This window comes from Astatotilapia calliptera, chromosome 19 (assembly GCF_900246225.1).
Source record: "Astatotilapia calliptera chromosome 19, fAstCal1.2, whole genome shotgun sequence".
Lineage (NCBI taxonomy): Eukaryota > Metazoa > Chordata > Actinopteri > Cichliformes > Cichlidae > Astatotilapia > Astatotilapia calliptera.
Genome location: NC_039320.1, coordinates 24,642,164 through 24,661,131, shown reverse-complemented (window position 1 = coordinate 24,661,131; position 18,968 = coordinate 24,642,164). Strand labels below are relative to the sequence as shown.

Below are 18,968 nucleotides of genomic sequence, written 5' to 3'. Positions count from 1 at the left end.
ATGTCTAAGTTCTCCCCGTGCTCTCTCTTCCCCCTGTGTGCCCTCTATGTATTTATGAGCCCTCGTCTCCCTTTGTGGTTGTTTCATGTTTCCCCAGCCCGTTATGTCTGTGTTTTCCCCGTGCTCTCTCTCCTCCTGTCTGAACCTCTGTGCACTTCCTGTTTACCTTGTGACTCTCACGCCCGTACATGTCATGTTCAGTTCACCCCGCCCTGTCTCGTTATGATTATCAGTGTCACCTGTGTTCCCCGTGTGTTCCCACTTCCCTCGTTAACCCTCTGTGTATTTCTGTCTGCGTCTCCCTCTGTTCAGTGTGACGTCGTCCCTCATGTTGTGTGGATCTCCCTGTGTCTCTCTGCGTATGTTAGTTTACTTTTCCCAGTTTAGTTTTGTATTTCCTATGTTCTGCCACTCCAGCATTAAAGCTGTGATTTTGAGTTCATCTCCGTGTCTGTGAGTTTTGCGTTTGGGTCCTCCTCCTGCCTGCCACACAGCCGCGCCTTGACAAAAGTAAACCATCTTTAAATTTGAAGGGTTTACATATTAAAGCAATAAAAATAATATGGCCCTTACTTAGTCTCAAAATGAGGTTAATTCATCCTGGGATGAATTGCAAATGATGAGATATTATGCTGTATTTATCCAACCAAAATAATAATAACCCATATTCAGAACAATGGGGTAGTCCAAGGAACTCAGTAAGGTTCTAAGAAGGAGGATTGTAGAATTGTGCTATAGTTTATATCGAGTTCTTTTGGAGAAAGAAGCTATTTTTGGAGGAGCACTTGAACGCACCACTTCCTGGGAAAGTGGGAGGTGAATGTTGTCAACGTGACTGTCATCGAGTAACGTTAGAGGGGCAGAGAACAGCGGAGCCTTCGGTGCTCCAGTTGTCTGTATCGTCGGGGACTTGGAAAGTGACTGGGCAGGTGGAGGGACAGGTTGCTAACCTCGGGCTTCAGGGAAAATGGAAATAAGTGGTTATTTCCCAATACCTCCTTTGTGCGCCTTCAGAGCCTCGGTGTAACGTTCAGGACAACTTGCCGTACATTGTCTTTTTTCCTCCTATTTGGACCCAAGAAGCGCTAGCTAGCTTAGCCGCCAGCCAGCCGCCGATAGTGTCAGACACACAGGTACAGGAGAAGAGAGGAGGGGTTGGTGACAAAGGAAGGTGGCGAGGTAACGATGAACCGCTTTCGAAAGTGGCTGTATAAGCCCAAGGTAAGTTGTTGTGTCAGCCCCTGCAGTCAGTCATTTTTTATGCATAGAGCTCGCTAGCCTGATCATTTCATAGACTGTCGGCACATCTGCTAACGTTAGCCCGTGTTCCTGATGTTACACTGTATTAATCAGCAGCTATCCCCTTTGTTGTTGTTGATGCTTTTGTTTTGAAGCTGCAGTCAGGACTAACAATGCTACAGTCTGCCAATTTGGGCTAATACTCATTTACTTACATCTGTCTTCAGCTGACATTAGTGTTCATGTGATTCTGTCTTGTTATTTTAAAGGTTTGAAATACCTTAATAAATCAGTGATTAATAACAATCACAAGACCACTGAAGACCAGCTGAAAAAATATTCGTTTTGCTTGTAATAGTAGTGTCATTATCAAGTCGTTACCACATAAGAGGAAATATTTTAAAAGGAGAATATATTTTTATAACAAAAGCTCATGTTTTTAATTTCCTTAAAAACTATTTGTTTTCATTATTGATTCTGCTGGATATTTTTTTAATAAACGGGTTTATCATTTGGTGCATATACATGCTAGAAAATAGCACCTTTTTAAAAAATAAAAAAAAGTGCAAAAAACATGATTAAAATAAAAGTATGTGTTTATTCCAAACAAAGAACAAATAAAACATGGCACAGTTTACCTGAATTTGTTATTCTGGTCGACGTTTTCCAAGATCCAAACCTTTTATAAAGTAGAAGGTGACATATTAATATGGTTTTGTTGTAGTATCAGTTCAAAGTCCAAATATATTTTATTTATATCAGGCAGGACAAAGACACTTTGTTACAATTGATAAGGTGGACTTTAAGAAAACATTGTTTTGTATTTGAAGCCTTAAAGACCACCAAAATACCTACCAGCTATTTTTCTCATGCAGTTTATTTAAAATATTGATTGTCTCAGCTCTGTATACCATTTGTGAATACAGTCTGAAAAAAGGCAAAACAATCAAATCCTGCCCGGGAAACACATTTGTCAGCAAAATCGTCACTTTTTGGGTGCGCTAGTAATGGATGTGCTGTGATTCCTTAAATCAAGCTCAAAGTGTGGAAACATGCCTGACACAGCAGAGGAAGTATTAAAGGCTTGGTTGCCTTGTTAAATGAACAGTTCAGTATATGCCAACTGCAGCACCTTTTAGGATGAGTGAACGTGAACATTTCTCTGGATTGAAAATTCTTGTTAACTTTATAGCAGTGTGTTTGTGTCAGTATATTGACTTAAGGCTTGCACTTAAAAGGTTAAACCTGTGTCATAGCTGCTGTACATTGTAAGTCTTTAAAGATTATTAAGCCTCTTAAACAAGCTGTTGACTGGCGGAGGTAACTGTTATTTCTTGGCATGCTCCTGCTTTACTGAAAGTTCCTCGATGATAATGTTCAGAAAAACCCTTGTTATTATGATACCTGTGATAAGAGGTAAGTCAGCTGATAGGTCACTGTGTGTTTGAACTCCACACTCAAGGAATCATCGGACGAAACAGCGGTGATTACAAGATATGCTGCATAGCTAAGCAGTTGTGATCACTCACAAGGCAAGCTAACCGAGCTTGAGCCAAACTATAGAGCATAGACCATGGGTGGGCAATTAACTTTCCCAAGAGGCCGTAGGAGAAACTGGGACTGTTGTGGACTTGCCCTACATTATGATTCGATTGGCTAGCAACAATGTGAGCAGAGCAACATAGTTCAGGGAGATTAACAGATGGAGTGGTGCCAGCCTGTTATGGTAAAGAGTGAGCTGAGCTGTCGATTTAAGTGCCAATCTATTTTCCTAGCTAACCTATGGCTTAAGATGCGTTCTGGGCACCTCCTAAGTGAGTTGTTCCGATCCCATAAAGAAGGGGTCCAGGGGCAGAGCAAGGACATGTTGGAGACATCTCTTGGCTGTTTTAGAAGCACTTCAGTGTTCCCCCAGAAGAACTGAGGAGGTGGCTGGAGACAGGGTTTCCTGGGCATCGCTGAAAATAAATAAAACGTAATCAATTCATGTTCAATGTAAAGGGATTTTTTTAGCCTTGGAGGAAGGGAGTTTCTACAGTTCATTCACACATTGGCAATAAAAAAAGTGTTTAATACATGAAAAATGCGTTTTGCATCCGAAACCTTTAAAAGGTTTGGCAACACGTATTTCCAATTGGGAGCATAAGTAGAGTATAAGTCAGCCTTCTTGATAATAGAAAACTGCTGAATCACATCATCATTGGGTAATTATAATAAGAGCTTTTGCAACAGTAGTGTCACACAAGGCTTAGATAAAAGGCCTCTGATTACACTTTGTCCACCTGTTCTGGACCACATACACACACCTGCGTCATTCCCTGTTCCTGAGTCAAACTGTATTTGCTGTCGCAGCATTTCGGTGATCTGGGGTCAGGCCAAAGTGTTGGGGTTCACCAGAGTATTGTTACATTCGTAAACGACTACTGCCTCTAAAGTGCTGAGCTATTGCATCAGTGCCTTTTCTGCCAAATCACAGCTATGGTAGGATTGAAAAGAATTACGCATGAGTCTGTGGGATTTAAATGACCAGTTCTGCCTCAAAGGAGTGGGGAGAGGCGCTAAAAGCTTCTACAGTTGTGCCAATCAGCATGAAAAGGCAACAGTAATAAAGAAAGAAAGTTCAGATGACTTTGGCACATGGTGCTGAAGAGGCACTTTGCTAGCCAATAGTTGTTTAATTTGTTCTAAGAGAAAATATTTCTGTACTAATTAAAATCTGTTTCCATCCCCCATATTTTGGCATTTATTGTCAAATACCACATTGCATTGTCATTTCCATCAACAGTAAGTGGTTTATCACTGAACTATGCTCTCCTGGAGATAGAAAAATGTTGAATCAGCTTGTTCCTTTGACTGAAGCAGAGCTATTGATATTTCCATAGCTGCTCTGTACCTCTAAGATAAGTCACACAGAGCAGGACTTTTTTTGCCCCTGCCACACAATCCCTTCTTAGTCAAACTCAATGCATTAGTTCCTGGACAAGATGAATGTGTAAAGATGGATGTCCTGCTAAGAAGTACGCATGGGTTGGAAGGACATAATACTGCAGTATTGACAGGTTAGGCTTTCTACATACTTTGTAGATCCTTAAACTGGTTGAGCTGGTTTTTATGCAGCTAGTTAGCAACCCAAATATCTATAAAGAGCTCTCCTACCTGGTGTGTTTTGTAACTCAAGTTATATTTAGTGTGGAGAAGAGTTGTAGATCAAAAAGATAAGCTTGGAGAAGGATTAATAAGAGTGTGCTACATTGCACATTGCAGAAAACAAAGCCAAGACCAATGTTGGCGAGTGTTTCCTCACCTCTCGCTCATCAAGTTGCACAGTGACTGATTACAAAAGACAGGCGGCTAAACCTGGGCATTTCCTCTGTAACCTGTGTTCCTCTCTGTGCTGGTATTCCATCAGGCATTCAGGAGCTGACCTTCAGCTTCACACCACCTCATCTGTCAGTGTGACGGGGCTCACAGGTCGCACCGAGCCCAGTGCACGCACCCCATTTTGCAGCACGCTACTAATTTTGCCCCTCTCCCCACAGGACATTTTAATGTGTAGATAGCTCATACTGCACTCCTCTTTATCTGAACGAAGCAGGTGATAACTTTTGTTTATAGTGTGCTGCTGCTTAATCTTTAGCATGGAAACAGATTGGCTTTTAGCTCGCAACACAGTAATAGTCATAATACTGACAATAATAATTTCATTTGTACAACACTTTAAAAAAACGTAACAGTTTGACTAAAACCACAAATTAAAGATAAGTACACACACATATAAAGACACAGTCAGCAATGTCATTTTGCAATTATTCCATCATACACACATTAGATCTGAACTATGGCCCAAACTAATAGGAGGAAGATTAAAGAAGCTAACCGATAAAAATTAATTTTCAGCAGGTATTTGTTGTTGGGCTGGGGAGAGCTGCTCCAATGTTTGAGTCAACATTCCTGCATAAAAACTCAGAGGGAATTTTATATAACAGTAAACAAAGCTTGCATGAGATCAAATCTCTCGAAACTATGCATTTTTAATATAAAGAACAATGCTGTAAAATTATTAACATGTAAATGAAACACGTCAAGGCAGGCAAGTATTTATCATGCTCATAAATCACTGTCAAACCATCATATGAGATACTCTGAAAAAGTTTATTTACACCATCAGAAAGACAGCGAGGCGCGCTGACAGCTGACGGTTTCGACAAAGAAACAGATTTTTTGCTTTCCCTTTGTTCTCTCTTTGTTGCCGGCCGTGTGGGCCCTTCTTGAAATGCATCATTTGAATTTGATTTGAAAAGAAATGTTCATGTATGAAGAGGTGGCGATGACACACAAACTAACAGACGCATCTGTTTGGAAAGTGGGAAAAGGCACAGTCATCAGACTTGTGACGCTTCACATTCTGGCTTTTTAAAAGACCAAAACCTAACACAAGTTTTCATTCCCATTAACACAGTTGTTACTAATACATTTATTGAATTATTAAATGGCTTCTAGGAAGAAGAGTTGAAACGATTAATAGAAGCAAAAAAAAATCTGATAAATTTTCAGATAATTAGATAAATATTAATTCTGAATTGTTGCTTTTTAAATAAAACACTGGGTTTATGTCATTTGAAGATGTCAGCTTGTGGTCTGTGATATGATGATTTTCATCGCAATGTTTATGTACAATGCAAATATTGATAGTAGTATATATCTTTGAGTTTATGCTGGTCAAGAGTGCATTTTTACAACTTTGCTTCTTTTTTTAGTTTTCAATTTTAATCTTTATTATGTCTTTTGTAACAAATGTGTAATTACATGTAAAGTATTTACATAATCCTTGTTTGTACCTTTAATTCATTTGATTTCGTTTTCTTGTCAATATGCCTCCAACATTTAAAATTTTATTACACTTCATATATATTCTTATCAGAGGGAACCATAGCTGCGTATTTATTCTGTAATAATTGCTCCATGCTCTCGCTGTGCTTGTGTCTGGGGTTAGTCTTTGCACAGCCAGTTCTGCATATTTGCTGCAGACTGGTGAGCAGTGGTCACTGTGGTTTCATATTTAGCCCAGTTTCTGGAGTTCCTTGTGGACATCCCATTCTGCTTACCCAACAGCCACGTGGTAATTGATTTGGTGTCAGCTGCTGGGATTTAGAGAGCTGACCCTAGTGCAGATTCAGGCAGGCCAGGCAATTGAAAGCCTTTTTAAATTCATTGCAGGACTGTAAGCAGAACCCAAGAGGTGTGAGGGCACGATGATTGAAGGAAAGTAGCCGTGGAAAACAGTGAGATTTTGAAGTACCACAGAGAATCAGCAAGTCTCAGTCCTGACTGAGGGGGATGTACACTTTTCTGCACCCTGTTTTTATTGGCATTGGTACCTTTTAAATTGCTCTCTTCATTATCATTGATGAAAAACATCACGATCACCTTTGTCTGTATTTATAAGTTTGACTGTTCTTGGAATTACCTGTAAATGAAGCGCCACCCCTCATGATTTGGCTTTTGTCTTCCCAGCAGAGGATGTGAGTGACAGAAGGAAAGGAGAATAGTAGGCTTGTATTTCTAGGTTAGATTTTGGATTTGGCTTTAGTTGAGAATAATGCAGCTTTTTATCAACACTGTAGGGGTTTTTCTTACTGAATTTTATAACTAAGAACATTCATGCTTTACACACTCTTTGCTTAACTGTTTAAGTAATTATCAGATTATCAGTTTGTGTCGTTTTTTCTGTAGCTTTTATGTACTCAAGGCCTCAATAGCAAGAGCTATTTTTTTTAAAGATTGCGCAAACTGGTATGGTTAAGTTAAAATGAAAAGAGAGAGCACATAAATATAATAGTGACAATAAGGGAAACAATATGAAAATCTATAATTTCTTCTAGACACAGTAATGCTCTGTAATAGGTAAAACTGTTTTTGAAGAATTGGAAAGATACAGATTAGTAGTTTGGCAGCTGTAATGCATGAATGTAACAATGATGGGATAAATAAAATATATCTTATGTTATCCTAAATTTTAAACTCAGACCACAAGAAATAACACATTGGATGTTTCAGCACCAAACCTATTGTTCTTTTAGTTTGCTTTGCTTCACCCTTTTATCGAGTTCACCTAAATGGGGATTCAGTCTGGAGACTGCTGGTTTTCCATCATCTGAAGCCTGCCTTGTCCTCTTCCTCTAATGTTTTGGGTCATTATCTTGCTGCAGGGTGAACCACTGACAAACCAGTTACTTGTGTTTATTTGTTGCCATCCATATTGAAGCATCTAGTACTAAATCCCGCAGTGCAGTATTTTTCTGATAATACACAGGTTGTCCCGACACTTCCTTTGCACAGACAGAGGGGTTTCTAACTAACCTTAACCCTAACCTATGGAAGCATCGGGTTCCAGTGTTTTATTTATTTTCATTGCTACAAAAATGCCGTAAGATCATTTTAAAAATAACTTTTTAACATGACTTTTCCGTTTATTTCTTTTCATTTTAAAAATGTAGGATTTTTGACGGCTATGAGCAAAGCACCTGCGAATGAAGTACCCTCCCCCACACCTTGGGCTTTGCCTACCACCTGCAGAGGATGGGAGAGAAATGAGGGAGAATGGCCAGTAACTTGGTTGCAGTCAGAAGTAATGCCGTTCTTTATCAACACTAGAAAACTTTGCAATGTTTCAAGGCCTAATTTACTTCTGGTGCTAAAGGGAGGCTTTAAGTTAATGCAGTTCATGACTAACAAAACAGTCTGTGTTCAGTAAAAGTTTAGCAGTTTTCCACTTACCTTTGTATCATGTTAATCTAAATTTTAATGCTGGGTATGCATCTAGCTGTTTTGCAGTGACGTTGAGGTATCAGGAGTGGGCTTTTAGGTATAATGCCATGTGCACAAGCATGATGACTGGCATAAATGTAAGCTTAGTTTACGCTTGCAGTTGTTACCTTTGCTCATGGTGGCATAAAAAGTAGTCATTATTGCTGATGACCCAATGTCAGGTGGTTGTGTGTTTAATTTTGTAACCTGCATCACGTGGCATGCATGCAAACTGGTTGACGTGGAGGCATGAGTCTATGTACTGGTCTTCCTTTAAAAGCATATTTACAGACTATCAGTTGGATTCCCAGTTGTCACAGAAGCTGTGCTGGGATTGCTCAACCAAAAGCAAAATGTGCGACTGTCTACAGAAAAGTGTAGATAAACCGATAATTGTCGCTGTGCTTGAATGACATAGTTCCTTTATATCACCTCTTCTGTTGCTATTACAGTCGTGTAGCATATACTTTTCTCAGCAGTGACGTCTGTCATTTAGAGGTAGACAGCAGTAAGTGAAGCTCAAGTATAAAAGGTTACAACGCTGCGTTGATGTCATAATTGCTGTGCGCAATAACTGATGCATCAGGCATAACCGCAGCTTTAATCTCCACCGACGCCAAACAGAGGTGTGTGTTTGCCCACACAAGTACTGTAGTTATCCCGGGCTGTCATTGTGTGACATCCTGGACAATACTCATTCTCATTCAGTGATCACAACAGTCAGTATGTGGACAGAATTAGCTCGATTGACTTAGAAGTGTGTGACAAAACTACGGGGAGGACGTGCGTTACCGGACTTGCGTGTTGATTCATTAAAATCAGGAAAATTCTTAAAGTCTGGTCATCGCAGCATAAGAAAAGGGTCTGAGCATCTCCACGAATGCTTTCATCTGATTGGGACACCGAGCGATACATGGAAAAAAAAAAGTTGTGATTTTATCAAATCTAAAAAAGCGTTCCCTTCTCTAGCCTTGATCCAGAAAACATTACCGGATTGTATAACCAGATTATTTCTTGCATAAGAACGCTGAGGTTTTTGGGACGAGGGGTGTCCCCATGTGTCACCACATGACCATGGGGGGGTGGGATACTGAACAAGCCCCAGGGCCACCTAAATCCTCAGTGCACTTGTGTGTTCACTCTGCCTGCTCGGACCATGTGCTGGGCACATGCTTGGGTCATTGCTGTAATACAACACCGGATTATTTCCATCCCTCACAGAGCAGACGGGCTCATAGATTATGTCATCAGCCCAGATGGGTTGAGCACTTTGATAATACTGAGTCAGTGCACTCAGTTAAGTTGGTAGCGTGCTGTGGACCCAGATCAACTTTCAGCTGGTTTGTGCAGAAATACTCCTCAGACATGAACACAGTTAAAGATTTATGTATTAAATATCTTAAAATGTGGTATTTATGGATGAAAGCCGACTATCAATAACTCTGAGGTAGGAAGGAAACTCCTGACGCGAGCTGAATACGAAGGGAATGACTCAACATAACTGGAAGTAAATCAGCATAACACGGCATTCTTAGAAAGATTATACTTTTTATTCTGCCAAACCTCATATAAATAATGGTTGCAGAAGTTTCCTTGTTTTCTACCAAAAAGATTGGCTTGCTCTTGCCATGGCTTTTATGCTGAGTCCTGAATAATAAATAAGGTGATGAACTGTTCTCAGCTGCTTTCTGTTTTTTCTTTTTTTTGCCAGTCTGCCAGCTGACTGAAAGAAGCAGAGTGAACTGGTTTCCCCCTACAATATTTGCCTCTGATCGTTGGAAGGAAGCCAGAAGGCAGCAAATTGAGCCTGGAATAGAGTATGGAGGGCACAGCAAGGTTTCGCATAAGTCCCTCAAGTGGGCTCAATGTGCATGCACCGATGCTATGGATGCTCATGAAGCATTAGCCTGACAACCGTCATCATCTGCACAGTCTGAATAGGAATGAAATCAGCAGCTCAAGAAAAGAGCTGGCTGAGATGATCAAAATGCTGATCACACAGCGGCAGGGAACTTTCAGTAGCACGTTTCAATGAGAGTCACGCCGACACCGCATGTTATTGATGTTAACGTTGAACAAAAAAACCCAGCAGAAATTCAACTGAGTCATTGTGAAATGATGTTTGAGGGGTTTTTACTCTAATTGTCACTCTGGATGAAATCTTGGGATCTTGGTCACCTAAAATGATGAGTTTCTGACCGCAGTGGATGGAGATTTAGAGTCATCCCAGACAGAGGGCACCCAGGACAAGTGACAGCAGGACTATAACAGTGGCACGCCACAGGGGACAAGAGCCAAATCTGCTGAATCATTTCCTCACGCAAGGTAGAGCTGTCATTGGTGTTGAATGATGATAACACAACTCACGAGTTCGGGAGTCAAACCCCCAGATGTTTACAACTTTTATACCACGATATGACTCTGCTATTTTAAGGAAATTTTAAGAGAGATTTTCACAGTTATTCTAAAACTTTTAACAATTTTCTCTAAACTTTCAAAGTTTTTTTTATGTAGGCAGATGAACGCAGGCGCTTGTTTCCAATGGATAGCTAGCCTTTTTTAATTTTTGTTTGCTTTTTTAGAAGAGCCTGTAACATCATCATTGACTCATGACGCATGTAACAAAGTATATTACCAGTGGAGACTGTGGATCTGAATCTGTGACAGAGGACTGATCTGTGTTTTATTACTTTCAAAGGTCTGGAAAGCTTTTTTAGTGAATAAGTCATCGGTTTACTTTTAAAGGCCAGTAAAGCTATTTCAGTGAGTATGTCATCAGTTTCTAACGAACATGTGTTCTGCTCTCCAGTCGATACCACTTAACTACTGAGTGTAAAAGGGACCTTGCAGATACATTATTATTTTTAAATGTAGTTATGAGTCTTTTTTCATCTAGTGGGCGCTAATGTAAAAAATAATTTGGGTTTTGCCTCTCCTGGAGGGTGTCAGAATATACAGCATGTGCAGTTAAAATGTTTGTAAGGTCCTAAGTCCACTCCTACTGCCTGAAACTCCTTGTTTGGAGTCCAAGCTTTTATTCCATGACTTATCTACATAACCATGTGCCACATTTGCATAATGCCTGTCTAGGCACGCCTAGTTTGGCACGCCTTCAGACAGACTTGTTTCAGCTGTGAGCATTTCATACCAGATGTTGCATTGTTAGTTGGAACAATGAGTACAAGTCTTGAAAACCCAGGAGATCACTTATAGTTTTAATTGCAGTGTCAACACAGCCACCCATTTATTTTCTTCCACTTATCCAATTGAGGGTCGCAGGGGTCCTGGAACCTATCCCAGTTGTCATGGGGCAGGAGGCGGGGGATAAATCACACCTACAACTAATGTAGAATCACCAATTAATGAAGCCATGTATGTCATTGGGTTGTGGGATGAAGTGAGTTACCCCAAGAGAAAACATGTTTACTCAACACAGAAAGGCCCCTGCCTGAATTTGAATCTGGGGAAAGAGATTCACGTCAAAAGGCTAAAATGGATGAGATGAGATTAAAGGTTTTGGTGCAGAAGATTTTCAGGTTTTGAAAATGGGCTGCTGTAGTCTGTATGTCTTTGTAATGGCTGCATTAGTCTGATAATGTTGTGTCTGTTCACATGTAGCACATTATAACTCAACTAAATTTAAATTCACTTGAGCTGGTGCAGCTGTCTTAAAGGTTTTCACACTAGTGTCAGAAAAGGGGGCTGATGCAGACGTCTACACTGCATGAAATTCAGTCCTTTCATACCTTTGTACTAACTCTTATTAAATTATTATTCAATGCTGTATGGTTCTGTAGACCAAACAGCTCACGCATTCCTGCCTTTACCTAAATCAGCATGCCGTGAACACTGCTTGCCTTTGACTTATCCCCCATGATGCAATGCTGCAGGAATGTTTCCTCTTGTGTGAGGAATGCAGCAGGAGGAGGCTATAGCATGGTGTCTGTCTCAAACACTTCTTTTCTTCCTTCTTCAGCGTTGGCCTATATCCTTCAGAAAGTCTCCAACTGAATGCCGGCAGACTGTGAGAAGTGTTGTGTCCGGACTAGAAAAAGGTCTTTCACTGTCCCCCACTCCTGTTTCCTGTTTGGTCATTGACATTTGTATCATAGGCTCGCTCATTGTTGTTCAGTTGTCCAGTCGAACTGGCCTGTCTTGCCACTGCTGATGTCACAGCTTTTCTCTCTGTTCAGAGGTCGAATTTAGACAAAGAGGATAAATACCTCATCTTGCGATCATTTGGCTGTATTCCTGTATGAATAATATTTCGTTTGTGTTCATTTACCATTAGCCTACACATTCAGAGACACTTAGTTATATATATATATATATATATATATATATATATATATATATATATATATATATATATATATATATAAACACCCAGCACGCCCCTGCGGGCGGTTTATCCTTCAAGCTCGGGTCCTGGGAGCTTGAGGGTCCTGCGCAGTATCTTAGCTGTTCCCAGGACTGCGCTCTTCTGGACAGAGATTTCCGATGTTGTTCCCGGGATCTGCTGGAGCCACTCGCCTAGCTTGGGAGTCACCGCACCTAGTGCTCCGATTACCACGGGGACCACCGTTACCTTCACCCTCCACATCCTCTCGAGCTCTTCTCTGAGCCCTTGGTATTTCTCCAGCTTCTAGTGTTCCTTCTTCCTGATATTGCTGTCATTCGGAACCGCTACATCGATCACTACGGCCGTCTTCTTCTGTTTGTCTACCACCACTATGTCCGGTTGGTTAGCCACCACCATTTTGTCCGTCTGTATCTGGAAGTCCCACAGGATCTTAGCTCGGTCATTCTCCACCACCCTTGGGGGCATCTCCCATTTTGACCTCGGGACTTCCAGGTTATACTCGGCACAGATGTTCCTGTACACTATGCCGGCCACTTGGTTATGGCGTTCCATGTATGCCTTGCCTGCTAGCATCTTGCACCCTGCTGTTATGTGCTGGATTGTCTCTGGGGCATCTTTACACAGCCTGCACCTGGGGTCTTGCCTGGTGTGATAGACCCCAGCCTCTATGGATCTTGTGCTCAGAGCTTGTTCTTGTGCTGCCATGATTAGTGCCTCTGTGCTGTCTTTCAGTCCAGCTTTGTCCAGCCACTGGTAGGATTTCTGGATATCAGCCACCTCCTCTATCTGCCGGTGGTACATACCGTGCAGGGGCCTGTCCTTCCATGATGGTTCCTCGTCTCCCTCCTCTTTCTTGGGTTTCTGCTGCCTGAGGTATTCACTGAGCACTCGGTCAGTTGGGGCCATCTTCCCAATGTATTCTTGGATGTTCCTTGTCTCATCCTGGACTGTGGTGCTGACACTCACCAGTCCCCAGCCCCCTTCCTTCCGCTTAGCGTACAGCCTTAGGGTGCTGGACTTGGGGTGAAACCCTCCATGCATGGTAAGGAGCTTTCTTGTCTTTATGTCAGTGGCTTCTATCTCCTCCTTTGGCCAGCCTATTACCCCAGCAGGGTACCTGATCACGGGCAGGGCGTATGTGTTGATGGCCCGGATCTTGTTCTTACCATTCAGCTGACTCCTCAGCAGGTACTTGGTGGTTGCAGCTTTTCTAGCGGCCTCTTCATGGTTCCATTTTTTTTTCCATTACAGTGATGCCAAATACACTCATTAAATGACAGAAGCATTTATTTATTAGCTAAACATCAGTATCAGATGATATTCCCTTTAACCCTTTATCACCCAAGTTTCATGCAGACCTGATGGACTTATCTCATCTTTCAGGAACCATATGAATTTTCTCTCCCTCCCAACATAGTCAAGGAGTAAGGTCATGTGAAGCTCACATGGTAAAAACTAGGCGGAGCTGGGGATTTTCTGTCAGTGTTAAGATAGCAGTGATTACTTTGTGCTACCGTGATACACAGCTTATCTCTGTAAAGCTCATCTTCTCTTCTTTCCTAAACTGTTTTGTCACTTAAAAAAATGGTTGAACAAATGGTCATTTAAAGATTTAAAGAGTGCTTGTAAAAAATGCTCACTCAACTTTGGACCACTAAAAAAATCTTGATAATCTTAGAATTATGACTTTTACTAACATTTAATGGCCTTTTCCCCCAGAAGTCTGCCTTTAGTCTCAGTGATCTGACTTTTCCTGTATAAATCTACCATTTTTCTCACAATTTGGGTGTTTTTATCCTCATAAACAGATTGAAGTCACTGAAAACATTTTCATTCATGAAAATATTTTTAGTATTACCCTGGATTTATCATGTATTCATTTATAGTCTATGTAAGTAGGGTGTAAAGCAACCTTGTTAAGGCCTTCTCTGCTCCCTGCTTCCATCTTATTCAGTAAACATAACACGGCATATGAAACATTGCATAAAAATTCACACACATGAACAAAATGTGCTGGGATATTATTGATTTTACTCGTAGCAAGTTGAAAAGCTGTGTTTGGATACAAAGTGGGTGTCGTATTGGCAATGACAAACATCTGCCCTACTGAAAGAGCCCTAAGCTCGAATTGAAATGCTGATCTGCTTCACTTTAGTGCCGCTGTTCTCCAGTCATCTTAACATGGGTCTTTACCTGGGAAAGACACATTATCTTCCTTGTGATTGCATTGTCATCTAATAAAAGTTTGACCTTGACAAAAAAAATGTACAAAATGTTCTTTTATTGTGCGCTACGTGTTAATTAGGATTGCCAGGACGTGTTTGGTTACTGCTAATAACCTTTCTAGAGCAGCATGTTCACAGTAGTTTTTCCACCTCGCAGTAATAATGCGACCCAGCTGTAGGAGATATCTCTGTTTTCTTCTTGCTGTTTGTTTCATTATTAATGAGCAAGAGAGTGAGGGAACAGCACCATGTATCATATTCAGAGAGAGAGAGAAGCACGCCTCCATGGGGAGAGCATCGTGCAACAGGAAACACTGCAAACTTAAGGGAAAAGATCCTGTGAGAGGTTCCGATAAATACCAGTATTCTCTGGTTTTTCACGTCATAAAAAAACACTTCCCGTCAGTGCACAGCAGGCAAATGTTTACTGGTGCAGCTCTCTCTGCTTCCAGTCTGCACAGTCATGCTGGCCTTTTGAGCTCCTGTGCCATCACTGAGGCTGCGTGGTTTGTGATGATGCACATCGGTATGTGGTCGCCGTTTTCAGAACCATTAACCTTTTGGTTAACAGAAGCCCTTCGCAGGATGTGTGTGTATGCGTTTGTGCACACTTGAAATGGAAATTTGGTATCTAGATTGTCCAGTTAAGTTTGAATTGCAATTATAGATGAACCGTTGTTGTGTTTCCATTTTTTTAACGTATCTTTTTCTGCCTGGTGTGTTGTGGCTGTGTGTGTGTGCTTCGCGCTAAGCCTTGAAGTGATTTGCTGTGTTGTGCGTTTTCGCCACAGTGAAGAGCACATGGCAGGAGATATCCACCAGCGCTAGGCTCTCTAATTACACCTGCTCTTCCAGGGAGCTTTTATACCACAGTACTGTGGAAAAGTCTTGCGCCACTCCTCATTTCCTTGTATTTTGCTTCCAAGGAGCCAAAATTTCTTGTAATTTCTTAAAGTTGCCTTAAGCAGTTTAGTTAGTTTTCCACGCTTTCTGAGGGTATTTCAAAACGTTTTTATTTTCACAGTTTTAACACAGTTTGATGGGCGTGAAATAGTTTTTGCACCAACAATGTAATTCCCAAAGATATATTATCTGAAAACATGACATATCATGGCACAAAGAAGTGACAGGGCTGAAAACTATGAAAGGTTGTTGAACAGTATCTGAAAGTCAAGTCTTTAAGCAAAGACTGGATACATGGCCCAATAACCGGAGTGAAAATCAGTGGTTACATGTCTTATGGAGTGATGAACCCAAAATGTTAATTTCTGGGTCAAATGTATGGAGGAGATCAGGAGATGGGTACAACAGTGAGTGTCTGTAGCCATCTCTAACACGGTGGAGGCTCTGTCATGGTTTGGGTCTGTCTTTCAGCCAGTCATGTTGGGGATCTTGTCAGAATTAAAATTATGAGTGCAGAAAAGTTATTGTCAGATTGGATCCACCATACAGTACGATCTGGAAAGCAACAGATTCATTATTCAATATGACAATGACCCCAAATGGAGTAAAATTGTTCCTGGATAGGAAAAAAAATACACACACAGGAGCCCCAAGTTCAGCATTATTGAAGCAGTGTTGGATCATCTTGATAGAGGACAGAAAATGTGGCCAAACTTGAAAGAACAACTCTGAATGCCCTTCATATGTTTGCGCCTCTAAACACTGCTCAGATTTCTTATTTTCCTAACAAAACTTAAAGAAATAAGGTGTGGCTCAAGACTTTTGCACAGCATTGCTTATAAACCTTTGTTAGCTCCTTTTGTTTAGATTTTAGCAGGGTTAGTCATTTATTTCCTCATACTGTATGTGTTTGTGAAATGTGCGTATGTACGAATATGAATTTCTATTGTATTTCTCACAAATCAATCCCAGCAAATGGGAAAGCAACCTGCGTTACGCTGGCCTTTACAGCGCCCTACTTACCTGATTTTATTTTTGTCCCTAAAGATCAGCAGTATGTTGGTTTGTTATACGTCCTCTGTGTCCTGTTAGTGCTTAATTGCTTTGGCGTGACTTCTCCCTCTGTTGTGCTCTTTTTATTTTGCTCCTTTCGTGTGAGATTAGCTCCTGTATGAGAAATGAAAAGTTGCCTTGAAGCGTTAAATTGACAGCTGGGTACAAAGTACGTTTACATAAACACTCCACCTGTTAACAAAAGGTTAAGTGGTAAAACAACATTAATAACAACAGAGATTTAATACATTATACCACTGACTTGTACAGCCTACGCAGAAAGTGGTAAGATAGAGAACAAAATGTATTTATACCTAGAAATCCACTGTGCAGTCTACAAGTGGTAATGAATGAATACAACATACAGTTCTCTTACTTGATTATTAGTTCCTCAGTAAAGAGTTGAAGAGCAAATTAGAAAATATTTTTTATTACTTTTACTTGGTTTCCTTTCTATTTGCAGGGTGGTTCTTTATTGTAACTATGCTTCTTGGCAATAAATCTTATTCCACTTAATTCCCTTAAATGTTGCCATGTTTAAGGAGAAATAATAATCAGTAATAATCAACCAAACACAAGGCTCAATGCATACAGTTAACAAGAGAGAGAGCATACAATGATGAATAATGATCTACACCCTGTAATGAAAGTAATATAATTAGGAAATCCATTTTGAATCGTGACATCATCTTTCAGCTAGAAATCTGTTTTGTTTTTTTGCTCAGCTGTTAGAAATTCCCCCTTCAAACCCTGAGTGTGAGTGACTCACCGACCCAACAAATCCATCCAAAAATCTTGTTTAGCTTCAGCTGTATAACCGTAGCGTTTTGTTAAGTGAGCAGAGCGTCAATTTTTCTGTTTTTTAGTAACAAATGTCTGATAAACGCAACACAATGGCCGCTATTGGATGACTTCTTGTGTTTTATTTTTAGGGCATTTTAAACAGCACCAATTTTGTTATGAAAGGTTAGGTAACACAGGTGTTATTAATCATATTTAAACCCGAGCAGAACCTTCGCCACTGTCGTTAGTAACACCTGTGTTTCCCTGCTGCTTAATGTGAGAGGGTTGCTGCGAAAAAGGCCTGTGGTAAGATGCATGAGTGTCTGTCTAAATCCAATCCAGGCTAACACTAAGACATAACCATAAAGTGTGCACTGAATGCTAAAGTCAGTTTGAGTATATGTATCTTCATAAGAATGATCACAAAAGCCATCGGTAGCGATCATGCTGTTAGCCCTGTGACTGGCAACCTGTCCAGAGTTGACCCTGAAGAAGATCAGCTGTTAAGAAAATGCATGGGTAGATGATATCAGCGACTGTTGTGAAAGTAAAAACACAACAGTTACGTGACATATTTTATATATCGACATCTGGGTCAGGAGTCAAACATCTTACCAAAGTGTCTGAAGACTTCCAAGTCCTTGCTTTACCTTGTCTGTATTGTTTCTAGTAAAGGTTTTGTTGTTTGCTTTCATGTATAGTGATTTCTTCTGTAAACACTGTGCTTTTTATGACATGTAAGATTAGGTCAGATGACTTTGTGCCTTGTGCCCCGTCCAGAACCAGGCGGGGTGCTCAACCTTTTTGAACTGCTTGCTTTGCCGCTAAGTTAATAATGTTTACTAAATGAAAGACATTCACTAAAATATTAAATGAACACTTCATGGTTTTTTAATTGTCTGACAGAGTAACATTCAGAAACTACTGCTCTGGGGGATCAGTGTCACTCAGGATGATTTCAAATGCTTTCTGTCTTTAATAATTCCATTCAGTGCTTATGTTTTAATACCCAGAATACTCAAATATGCCTAAAGATGGCCAATTATATTATATTATTTGCAGAAAATGCTAATATACTAGTATAATACTAATATGCTAATTTTGTAGCTAAGGCTACCTTTATCAAAAAGTGAGAAGAGGCTTTATGTGATGGATGAGGCACAATAGTTAAACTCAGAAGTGAATAGAAATAATACCCCTAATCTCTATAGATGAACGATGGTAAGAAATAACAGTCAGTGATAAAAGGATAAAAGGATAGATACACATCATAAAGTAATTGAAACTTATAAGCTTATGCCATTTACATTGCCTTGCTTTGATTGTCAAATACTGAAATTACTGCTTTGTGTTTCTGTGCAGAGGACAGACCCTCAGCTCTTGGCCCAGTTCTATTACGCCGATGAAGAGCTGAACCAGGTGGCCACAGAGCTGGATAGCCTTGACGGCAGGAAGGACCCTCAGAGATGTACCCTGCTGGTCAACCAGTTCAGATCCTGTCAGGTTGGCAGATAACAAGCAAAACTTTCACTGTCTTTTATTACAAGCAATGCATGTAGATACGCGAATCTGTAATTTAGGTAAATTAACCCCGA

At 40.5% G+C, this 18,968-nt stretch overlaps 1 protein-coding gene across 2 annotated transcripts in view; it reads left to right on the top strand.

The window, feature by feature from the left end:
• Positions 1-583: 583 nt before the first annotated feature.
• Positions 584-18,968, top strand: part of zfyve28 (zinc finger, FYVE domain containing 28) — a 28,471-nt gene continuing 10,086 nt past the window's right edge. For both annotated transcript variants that reach the window (XM_026151927.1, XM_026151926.1), the window contains exons 1-2: positions 584-1,221; positions 18,736-18,876. In XM_026151927.1, the coding sequence (XP_026007712.1) occupies positions 1,186-1,221; positions 18,736-18,876 (177 nt within the window). In that variant the 5' untranslated portion in view covers positions 584-1,185. The remainder of the gene's footprint in view (positions 1,222-18,735; positions 18,877-18,968) is intronic.